At 41.2% G+C, this 12,235-nt stretch overlaps 1 protein-coding gene across 4 annotated transcripts in view; it reads left to right on the top strand.

Annotated features, from left to right (window-relative positions):
- The window catches only part of LOC129764915 (uncharacterized), a 53,305-nt gene that overhangs the window by 38,258 nt on the left and 2,812 nt on the right, over positions 1–12,235 (top strand). For all 4 annotated transcript variants that reach the window (XM_055764580.1, XM_055764565.1, XM_055764588.1 and 1 more), the window contains exon 3: positions 792–4,613. In XM_055764580.1, the coding sequence (XP_055620555.1) occupies positions 792–4,613 (3,822 nt within the window). The remainder of the gene's footprint in view (positions 1–791; positions 4,614–12,235) is intronic.

A 12,235-nucleotide genomic window follows, 5' to 3' on the forward strand; every position in this document is an offset into this window, starting at 1 on the left:
TTACTAGTCTACATCTGGAATGCTGGAAAATCAGGGAATGTCAGGGATTCAACTCTTTTGAATTTGTTGGTGGTCTTGAATAGAACCGAGGCGCCTTGATTTTGCGTCCGTGTTCGGGAACACATATTCCTTTCACCAGAAATGCAGGCAAATAAAAAAAATATCACCGCATATGTTTGCAATGCCGATTAGTTTTGAAATCTGTGTTAGCGAAACACATTCCGGTCCGCAGAAAAGCATGCGGGGACAAAAGTACCCGCAGTTTGCATCTATTTTACAATTCCGATTTCCCCAGGCTCATTGGTTTGGAATTCTGCGTTAGAAATACACATTACAGCAATCGCACATCAACCGCTGCACAATCATAACTGAGTGGATTTCCGAGCGGGCATTTGTTTATATACAGATTTGTGTGATTTCAAAAGTATGTTTTCGAAGCATTTTTTAAACTATTGAAACAAGTTTTCGGGACAACAATTAACAAGCATATAGCTGTTGGACGAACATTTTATCTTTCCAATGAAGTGGTTATCGAACCACTCCGTTCCGCCGACAAAGAGGTATTAACGTTTAAAACCTTGCACTCTGTTACACTAGTTTTCGAAACTTTGAACTTACATCCCGGTACAGGAATGAAAGATGTAGTCCTGTGTCAAAAAAGTGAATCGATTCCTACGCCTTCCAAATAATCGATTCGTTTAGATCGATCTTTTCACAAAGATTGCTCAATCATAAAGCAAACGATTTTTGTTTCGAAGAAAACTAAAATTGACTTTTTTCTCATTTCACAGTGAACTCTTCAAATCGATTGGCGTCACCTCGAAACTCCTCACCGAATCCATCTCCGAACGGGTGACGCTCAAGACGAAGAAGGTCGCCAACAAGCTGGACAAAAACTTCAAGAATTCCACCAGTTCAATCGCCAGCTGGGGATCGGGTGCCTCCAGCAAGCTCAAAACAGTCGGCAAATCCATGCACTCAATGGCGGAGGATAAGCTTTCGTTGTCGTTGACCCGCAAAAAGGACGCCAAGAGTAAGCGCAGCCACAGCACCGGGAATGATGATGATTTCCTCGAGCGCAGACAGACCGTCCCACCGGAGAACAGCGAGCTTATTCGAAACATTCAGTTTAATAGTCCGTTGAACAACAAGGTTTCCAACAATCGGGATGATCTCACGCGGGGATCATCTTCCTCCTCAACCTATGATATCCCGAAAAATGCAAAGCGAACGAACTTCGAGGAGCCACCTCCCTACGAGGACACACTGAGCAAGGCTAAATCGAGCAGCAACGCGAGTTTGGCGTCGGCATCCTCGTCCTCTACGAATCCGCCTCCGACGGGAGCCTTCAGACGCGGCTCCGGCCTTAGTCAAAGTTTGTACAGCAAAATCGTTCCGAAAAAGGAGCGCAATGGCGGTGCTACGCCCTCGCCGCGACCGCTCAGACAGAAGATCAAAAGCGAATCGAACCTGTACGAATCGAGGTTCTACATCGATTCGGTTCGGGAGGTTGACATCGCCAGCAGCTCGGAGAACATTCCGCCACCATCGTTTCCTGCGCCCGTTCTCAAATCCGAGGAAGACTCCACACCGAAACAGGAGAGTCCCTACGGGAAGCTTAATATCATTCCCCGTCCTCGTCCGGCGAGCAGCTCCTCGGAGGAGGACAACAATCTGCCGGAACTGCTAAAGCGAGTTCACATTCGCAAGAAGCCGCAGGAGAGCTACGAGAATGTGGCGGTCGGGAGCTCCTCGGCTCCCAACTCGCGTCGAGCCACGTGCAATTCCGTTAATCGGATCTTCTCCCGGCGTTCCTCGTCGATCGACGAGCTTCGGAACAATCTGAACCTACGGTCGGATTCGTGGAACTTTTACGATATCGGCAACACGGGGGAAGATGATGACGGTGATGACAGTTCCCGGTTGAGCACTCCCGAGCCAACATATGCGAACGAGGGAGGTCAGATTTATGGACAAATCTGCGAGATGGAGTCTTCCCTGTTGAAACCGGAGCCGGCCAAACCGATGAGGCATGATTATGATGAAGTCTCGATCTCGGACATAATCGACGAGTTCGATCCACTTGCCCAGCGACGACGATCGCTTGCCGCGATTCTCGAGAAGGGAGGAGGAACCGTGGATAGCGAGCTTGCGCTGATCGAGAATATCCTCGGTGCCGAATCGTACGGAAGGCGGGTCAAGCTGGAATCGTCGGATGATAGTTCGACGGCGGATGATGCAGCCACTTCTCAGCTGAGCCTACCCAAGCCACCGCAGCGATCGGATTCGCTGCTGGATTCGTCCACCACCGCGACAAAAGACGACGACGATCCTGGTCCACCGAGCCGCGATCCGCCTCCGATCCCTCGGAGAAAGAAATCCCGTAGTCCCAAACGATCGATGATCATCCATCAGAATCTGAAGCTGCCCTCGGATAATGCCTCGGTGGACGAAGCGGTGATCGAGCCCTATCTTGCGGTCGTGGAAGAACCAACCGCTAGCCAGGAACCGGTTGACTTCAGTTATCCGTCCAGCAGCGGCAGCAGCAGCCAGGTTCCCCACACAAGCTGGTTTGTAACGGACGCAGCGTCCGCTCCGGAAGCGAATAAATTCCTGAAAAACTCGAAGGTGGACCCTGTGAACGAGAAGGCAAACGATAGCAAATCGGTGGAGAAAATTCAGAAGGAACTCCCCTCCGAGTTGACCTGCATCAACGAAGACGATACGTATCTTCCCTCGTACCTGGAAGCGGTGGGAGGTGGTGACCCGATGGCAGTGGATCCCATGCCGGGCCCATCAGCTTCGAGCAAATCGAGCGTCAAGTCCAAACTGATGAACGCGTTGAAGCGTAAGTCCAGCTTCAAAGCGAAGGGTAGCGATGTGCGAACCGTTCTGGAGATGGTACCGAAGCCTCTGCTGACCGAGCGACTCATCAGTCACCAGGGTCATGTGCTGAAGTTTCCCTCGGGGGTGATTGGGGATGTGTTTAATGAGTTGACCCCACGGATGGCCGTGTTGAAGGAGAAGATCATCCAGACCTACCAGGATCCCCAGAAGACCCAGCCTAAGGAGACGCTACACCTGAAGTTCGTTCTGAGTCTGCAATGTGTGGTGCAGCACAAGTTCAACAACGAGGGAGGATTGGCACTGCACTGTTTCGAGGTGGTTTTGGCACTGCCCAAGAAGGAGGGTGGATCCGGGCCGAGTCAGCAGCTTGTCACGAATCCAAACCTGGTGATCACGAGCACCAACAGTGGCAACGTGAAGAGCTTGCGGCAGTCGTACATGTTCGGAGTCCACAAGCGGCTCGATCGGAACGTGTGGATGGCGAAGATCTTGCAGTCCGTGACGGATGTGTTCCCCGAGAGCTGCCTGACGGAGTTCACACGAGGCGGTTGGTGCTATATGAAGAAATCGGTGTCCTCCGGTTGGAGCGGGGCGTGGCTTCTGTTGGCGAAGAGAAAGTTGTATTTCTACAGCTCCCAGGATCAACAACAGTTGGAGCAGGTTGACCTGCGGAAGGCACGCTGCATCGGCGCGATCGAGTCGGACGAAACGATCCGGAATCTTCACGTTGAAGCCGGTCCTTCGCTGTTTATCGACTGTCCGCCGTACGCGACGCTGTATTTCATCATGGCTTCCCCTAGAGAAACCCAAATTTGGAGGAAGATCGTCCGAGACGTGGCGCACAAAAACGGGAACACCCTCCACAGCCAACAACTCACGAAAAATGACATCCCTGTGCTGATCGACAAGTGTGTCAACTTCATCTACGCCCACGGTTCCATGTCGGAAGGAATCTACCGCAAATCCGGCTCTTCGACCCAAATCAGCAAAATTCTCCAAATTTTCAAAGAGGACGCCTTCGCCGTCCAGCTGACCCGCGGTGAGTTCAACGAGTACGACGTGGCCGGAGCGTTGAAGAAATTCATCCGGGACATCCCAAACTCGTTCTTCGGAAGCTACTCGATCAGCTTCGTGAGCATAACATCCCTCCAAAGCGCCAAGGATAAGATCGATTCGTACAAGGAGTTGCTCTCGCGGCTACCCAAGATCGAGTACCAAACGTTGCGCAAGTTGATCGGTCATCTGAGCTTTATCGCATCGCTCGAGCCCCACAACAAGATGGGCATCCCCAATCTGGCGATGATTTGGGGCTCGACGCTGATGGCGAACTCGGCCCTGAACGCGGAAGCCGAACAAGCCAGCTACTCCCAGGAGGAGGCGGACGTTGTCGCCGACCTGATCAAGCTGTACAAGAATCTGTACACCATCTCGCCGGAGGAGATCCAAAAGGAACTGCTGATGTTGAAGGTTCTGCAGAAATATCACGCCGCCGCGGAGAACCTCTCCGACACGGTCAAACATTCCGGTGATCTCAAGGTTTGGATAACGATCGACTGCGAGGGGGAAGGTGAACGGGTGGACAGCGAGGACAGGACCCAAATCAATGTGACGGTAACGCCGACAAAAACAGCGTCCGATATATGCAAGGAGCTTGCCGGGAAGACCGGCTACGAGTGGTACAAGTTGACACTGTACGAAGTGATCGGAGATGGGTCGCTAACGCGGCCCATGCATTACAGCGAGCGAGCGCTGGAAGCTGTGCTGAGGTAAATATTTAAAATTCAAAAGTTTTTAGTGACGAATTTCATGCCAGCTCGTGTTGGGAGATGGCAGCACCATCTCGGGTTGCAATAAAACTTTGTGGGCATAAAAATATTGATCGCATAAGGTTTGAAACATTTGAAGTCCGGCATCACTGTTCATTTTGTGGCAGCACTCGTAGTAGGCGTATCAGAAATCTTTTGACAGCAAACTGTTTGCAAACCATGTATCTTTCGATGGTGAAAATTTGATCGGTTTTACTTTGAAAAAGCTGTGCAGGATGGAAGCCCAGAGGAGAAATTTGATTTTGGACACCCACATTAAAAATCCGGCGTAATCAAGTACTAAAATCGCGAAATCGACGAAAATGATCTGCCAGAAAGTTTTTATTTGATTAGGGATTTGCAGTTGTGAACAGAAAACCAAGGGTTTCATCACAACGTATCCTCCAATTGTCCACTATTCGGCCCAATCGATGAATATTGATCAATTGTCAAGCGGAAATTGAAGAAGGCTGCCAAAGTACTCGAGATGCTGCGGACATGAAGAGATCATTAAATAAAATGCCGCTTGCCGGTTAACCAACAGAAAGTCCAAACTTTGATGGAGGGTATCCGAAGAAAAGTACGAAAACTCATCAAAACTGTAACGGGATATTTTTTTCAATATTTTATTCTGGAATTTTTTACCTTTTGTACCTTTCACCAATTCCGAAATATAACTGGTTTTGTAATACCGGCTTCTAGATAAATCAAATTTCAAAGTACATAGAGAATAGAGAAAATGTAAATGATTGTAATGTAGGAAATTTCATAAATTTTCTTTTTAAGAAAAATTATATGTTAAATCCATTAACAAAATAATTACGAAGAAAAAATATTTATAAAAAAAATCATATTCGGGAAAAAGAAATTTAAAATATTTGTTTTTCACTGTAATTTCTTTCAAATCCATTTTGACATTTTTAAAAGAAAGTTGAGGCATTTTCCTACGTTTGCTGTAGGTCAGAAAGCATTTGAGTCGATCCCGTACGCATTATTATTTCGGTCAAAAACGGCTCTCCTTGATAGGTCCGACAAGATAAAACAACCCACCAAGCGACATTCAACAAATTACGAACATTTTGATCTTCAAAACTAAGATCAACTATTTTCTGAATGAACTAATAATTTAATATAAAATTATGTTTTATCATTGTTATTATTTTCATTACCTTTGATGTTGTGTTTGTCTAGATTGTTAAACGTAAACGCTTCTATTAAAGGATTTTGATCCATAGAAGCACGTGTTCTGTTGTTCTATCCCTTTATTACTTTAAAACTCTTTACTTTAGCTCAACCATTTAGTTATTTTTGTTTGTTATTACGTTTTTGTTGGTTGGGTTCAGTATGTCCACTACCAGGGGGCTCACCGTAGACAATTTTGGTGTGGGGGAGAGTGGAGGGTATATAAGAATGTATTTTAAAATGCTAAAATTGATTTGAAAAAAACTATTTTAAAAATTTAAATTCATTTTCCTCAAAGAAATTTTTTGACGTAGAACTACGTCTTTCAAATCAGAAAACAGGTCAAGTTTTTATGAAATAAAATTAGCGTTAATGACTATTTTTGCCGCGAACGGATTTAGACGATTCATAAGCCAAACGAATCGGAAATTCCCTAAGATTTGTTTTATGCTATATATTACAATCCTCTGATGTGTAAACGGTTTAAATAAATGGAAGCATTTCCATTTTCCCATACATTTTTTCCGCTCATTTAGGAGCTTCCCTATCCATGCCGTCAAATTATCGGCGAAAACCGAGAAGAAATGACGAAGAAGAAGAACGAAGGGGAATATTTGCCTGGAGGATAAATATTGGATCTCGCTGAGGCAAACTTCCAGTATCGTTCTAGATACCAAGCAATGAACATCGTTTGTTTTTCCTTGTTTTGAGTCATCACATGTCTTCGTTTTGGATTGAGCTGTGGACATGACCAAATTACTTACTCGCTGATGTCTCTGGGATTGCAATCATTACATCAAACTTACGCCATTCCATTAAGGTTCTGAACTGTGTAGTTTCAATTGTGTGGGGAATCATCAAACTAGACTATCAGCGGCTCACCAAGAAAATAATTGTTCAGGAGTTTGGTGTGTGATTCGGTTTCGCATGACAGTAGCGAAACTATCTCTATCAAGGATGATAGCTAAACTAATAGAGACCGGAAATTTTAATAGAAATGGCTTCTGTTGAGAAGAGCGCGAAGCGAAGATAAGTGTATGTGTGTGTGTGTTAAATAATATCAGAAGTTATTGAAGGCGACTTGAACAAAATAACAGCGTAGTTCTACGTCAACAATGCGGTCGTGTCTTGGACACATCCTCCTATAGTTTTTTTGATATTTTTTTGTTGTATTTTTGTAAAATCTATTCTTAAAGTTTAAAATGGAATCCAAGCAGTTTTCTAAATTTAATTCAAACCAAAATATTGTAGGTTCTATAGTATTTGAGTTAAAAATGTTTGTAATTTGGAGTTTTTTAACTTTGTCATAAAATATCTAAATCCAAAACTATTACTTTCAAATTTTGTTTATATAACAAAATGTAGGAAATTGCTTAAATCATTCAAAAATGTCTAAACAGATTCAAAGAAAAATTACACTGAAATATAAAAATTTCAAAAATTAAAATTGTTTTTTCCTAAAAACTGATTTTTTAAAAACCTTTCTGATAATTTAAAATAAAAATTTAAATAATTTCCTACATTCCACTATTTGATATAAATTAGGTTAGGTTTTTTTGTGAAAAAGTTAAAAAAAAACTCAGAATTACAAATATAAACTCAAATACTATAAGACATACAAAATTTTGGTCATAGAATAAACTGTAGGAAATTATCTCAATTTTCATTCAAAGTGTGAAAACGGATTTGAAAAAAAATATTCTAAAATTCCCTTTCATAAACAGAAATTTTTTTGTTATTATTTGTTTTTCGTGGTAATTTTTTACATTCTGAAATTTTTCAATCCAAATATAGCTATTTCCTACATTTCATTTTCTGACCAAAATTTTAGGCCTTTTTTTTCAATTTGCAATTTACAATTTCCACCTGGAAATACAAACCGGATTAAAAACATTGTAAATTGAAAAAAGGCCTAAAATTTTGTTCAGAAAATGAAATTTAGGCAATTTTCTACATTTTATGCTTTGACCAAAAATTTAGATTTAGCTTTTTCGTAAAAAAGTTGGGAAAAAACACAAAATTACAAAAATTTTCACTATATACAAAGACTCAAATACTATAAGAACCACAAAAATTTGGTCGTAGAATGAAATATAGGAATTTGCCTCAATATTCATTCAAAAATGTCGAAATAAATTTCAAAAAAAAAAATTTAAAAAAATAAAATTCCTTTTTCTCAAACACAGTTTTTTTTATAAATTTTATTGTTTCGTCATAATTAAAACTTAAAATATTTCGGTCGAAGTTTAAATAATAAAAAAAAAATTAAATTTCCCTTCAAAAACAGTTGAACCAAAATTTAAACTTATTTCCACATTTTATGCTTCGACCGAAATATTTGAAGTCAATAAGTTTTTGAATTAGATTTTTTGTGAAAATATTAGAAAAATCACAAAAAATTTCTAATTCATAAACTATAAAACCTGCAAAACTGTTGTTAAAGAATTGAAGTTGCCTAAAATCGATTAAAATTTTGATATTTTCTAAAATTCATTAAAAATATCAAAACAGATTGAACAAAATCATGCTGAAAAGAAATATTATTTAAAAAATTCAAATTCTTTTTTCTCAAAAACATTTTTTTTATATTTTGCTTTTGTCTAATTTTCTTTAAATCCATTTTGGTAATTTAACATTCTCTAAACAATATTTATAAGTCTTATCGTTTTTGATTCAGAATTTATTTTTGTGATAAAGCTAAAAAAATTGAAAATAACAAAACTTCCAAACTCGAATACTATAATGAAAACTAGAAGTTACCTTCTTTCGATGTATAAATTATTTGTTTGTCATTCTATGAGTTATTCACATTCATTTTTTCCAGAATTAGGGACAACGTTTTCGAGAAAAATATTTTTTTATTTTTGAATTTTAAATCCATTCCAAATCCAATCCATCCAAATTTAAATTTGAAATCCATTTAGGCATTTTAAGAGGAAATTTAAGCAATTTCCTACATTTAATCCTTTTTACTCAAAATTCTTTGACCAAACTTTTGTAGGTCAGTTGTTTTTGAGTTGGAATTTTTGTAATGTTTAGTCCTTTTTTCAGTTCTTTTGGTCTTTTTTTAGTTTTTTTGGCCACAGAATGAAATGTAGGAAATTGCTCAAATCTCCTTTCGAAAATGTCAAAGACTATTCAACAAAAAATTTTTTTCTTGAATTGATTTTTTTTCTCAAAACTCAATTTTAATCACAAATCACTTTTTTTTCATCAATTCTATGACCAATTTTTTTTAGTATGTGTTCGTTTTTAGTTTTTTTTTCAATCCGTTTTGATATTTTAAAATGAAAATTTAAGCAATAACCCACATTTAATTTTTTTTTCCAAATTTTTTAGGTCTTGTGGCGGACGGATTCAGAGGGAAATGAAAAGTCACGGTTAGACTAACAATAAAACTAACTTTTATTCGGTGAAAATATATTCCGTTGTTAACGACACCGCGCGTGGTAAAAAACTGACTATTGTCGTTTCTCTCCTTCTCTTCGTTCCTCGACATCGAGTGATTCTCTCTCTGGGAAATTAATAGGGTGTGCCTAGACGGCAACCCATAGGGCCCCCTCCAGTTACACTAAGAATCGAACCCGGTGACCGGATTGTGTAACTAACGTTTGGCTATCCTCAGTTGGGTGATTTCTGATGTTGTCATCGCATCCAAACGCTGGTTTGAGTCGGTCTATAGATACTCTTTGCTCTCTTCCTGCTATGATGATATCGAAATATTTTCCGCTTCGTCTCACGATTTCATATGGTCCTTCATAAGGCTGTTGTAGCGATCGCTTGACAGCGTCGACGCGTAAAAAGACATGAGAGCATGTGTTCAATTTACTGTGCACAAACACGGATTGCTTGGCATGATGAGTAGTTTCAGGAGGACGCAGTTTAGACAATGCATCGTGCAAGCGCTTAGCAAATTCTGAACGGTCAACACTTGTAACGGGTGAGTCGAAAAATTCCCCTGGAACACGCAGTGGCTGACCATAAACTAGTTCAGCTGCAGAACATTTTAACTCGTCGCGATATGCACTTCTCAACCCCAAAAGTACAATTGGTAATTCGTTGCTCCAATGATTTCCGCTTCTACACATCAAGCTTGCCTTCAATGTTCGATGAAATCTCTCCACCATTCCGTTTGCTTGTGGGTGATATGAAGTAGTACGAATGTGATGTGATCCTAAAATATAAGTCAGCTCACGAAACAACTCCGACTCAAACTGACGACCTTGATCGGTGGTAATTGTTTCCGGTGTACCGAATCGAGAAATCCATCCCGATGTTAATGATTTTGCCACAGTTGGAGCCATAATATCCGATAATGGAAATGCTTCTGGCCAGCGTGTGAAACGATCAACAACTGTCAGAAGGTATCGATGTTCATCAGACGGAGGTAAGGGACCCACTAAATCGATGTGTACGTGTCGAAATCTGGATTTAGGTAGGTCGAATGAACCGAACGGTGACACAGTGTGTCGATTTACTTTGGAACGCTGACAGCTTATGCATTCGCGAACAAAACGATTGATGTCGTTATTCATTGCAGGCCATATAAACCTCTCGGAAATGAGTTTTCTAGTAGCCCGTGCACCAGTGTGCGCCAAACCGTGTAGTTGTTGCAGCACGGTAGCGCGATGCTTCTCTGGAACGAAAGGACGAATTCGATTTTTTATTGAAACATCACAGTAGATTGGCTGAGACAAATTCGGAATACGTATTTGTTCAAATTTCAACGACGGAGACGACATAAGCCTTTTTAGCTCAATATCTGTTTTTTGATCGTTTGCAATAGCATTTAAGTCAATTGCCGACACAGCCTCGACTCTGGACAGAGTATCAGCAACAGTATTGTCGACACCACTGATGTGACGTATATCCGTAGTAAATTGAGAAATATATCGCAGATATCTTTCTTCGTGGGGCAACCTGCTGGCTGAATTACTAGTCAATGCGTTCGTAAGTGGCTTATGGTCAGTGAATATTATGAAATTGCGGCCTTCTAGGAAGTGCCGAAAATATTTGACAGCCATTTTCATAGCCGTTAATTCACGCCCGAATGTTGAGTATTTTTTCTGCGAATCTCCAAATTTTTCAGAATAAAAACCAAGCGGCTGCCATGACGCACCGGAAAGCTGTTGAAGCACCGCTCCTGCTGCGGTACTGGAAGCATCTATCAACAAAGCAAGTGGTTTTGACGAGGCTGGATAATGTAGAAGTGCTGCGTTAGCTAAAGAATTTTTGCAACATTCAAATGATATTTTAGAATCGCTGTCCCATTGGATTTTCCGTGTGTCGTTCTTTCTATTGTCTGGAATCAATTTACGAAGTTCAAGTTGAACATCGACAGCTTTAGGAATGAATCTTTTGTAAACGTTAATCAGGGCTAGGAATCTTCGAAGCTCCTTCACAGTTGTCGGACGAGGATAGTCAATGACAGCTTGTACACGGGATGGTAATGGTTTCATCCCTTCTTGATCTACTAAATATCCTAAAAATTCAACTTGTTGCTGTGCGAATTTGCTTTTATCTACATTGATTACCAGGCCATTTTCTTTCAGCCGTTTAAAAACAACACGTACATGTTCCATGTGTTCTTCATATGAAGTTGACGCAATACAGATATCATCGATGAATACAATTACAAAATCGAGATCTCCAAAAACTTTGTGCATGAAACGTTGAAAGGTTTGGCTCGCGTTGCACAAACCAAACTGCATTCGTGTAAATTCGAACAAGCCGAATGGTGTAATTACGGCTGTTTTTGGAATGTCTGCTTCTTCAACTGGTATCTGATGATACGCTCTCTCCAAGTCAAGCGTTGTGAAAATATTCTTACCTTGTAGAGAGTTGAGTAGATCGTGAACGTGAGGCACTGGATAACGGTCCGGAATCGTTACTTGATTTAGCTGCCGATAGTCGCCGACGAATCTCCATTGACCATTCTTTTTGGGAACGCAGTGTAAAGGACTAGCCCAGCTGCTGCATGATGGGCGGCAAATACCCAGTTCATTCATTAAGGCAAACTCCTCTTTTGCAGCCTTTAATTTGTCTGGGTGCATTCTTCTCGCTTTGCTCGCTTTTGGTGGACCTTTGGTAAGAATATGATGCGTGACGTCATGCTGAACCTCAGTACGCAGACTTCCCGGAAGTGTAACTTGACGATACTCAGATAGAAGCTGATGGAACGGGTGATTTAAATTAATGCTAGTTATGCTGTGAACTCGGGTGGTCATCACGTTGCCAGAAGATTGCATCAATGTCTTCGAATCAATTAGAACTTTGTTTGTCAAATCGACCAGAAGCCCGAAATGCGCCAAAAAATCTGCTCCGATAATCGCATGATTGACATCCGCCACCAAAAAATTCCAAGTAAATTTCCGTCTTAATCCGAGGTCTGTTGACACAAT

The sequence above is a fragment of the Toxorhynchites rutilus genome, chromosome 1 (assembly GCF_029784135.1).
Source record: "Toxorhynchites rutilus septentrionalis strain SRP chromosome 1, ASM2978413v1, whole genome shotgun sequence".
NCBI lineage: Eukaryota > Metazoa > Arthropoda > Insecta > Diptera > Culicidae > Toxorhynchites > Toxorhynchites rutilus.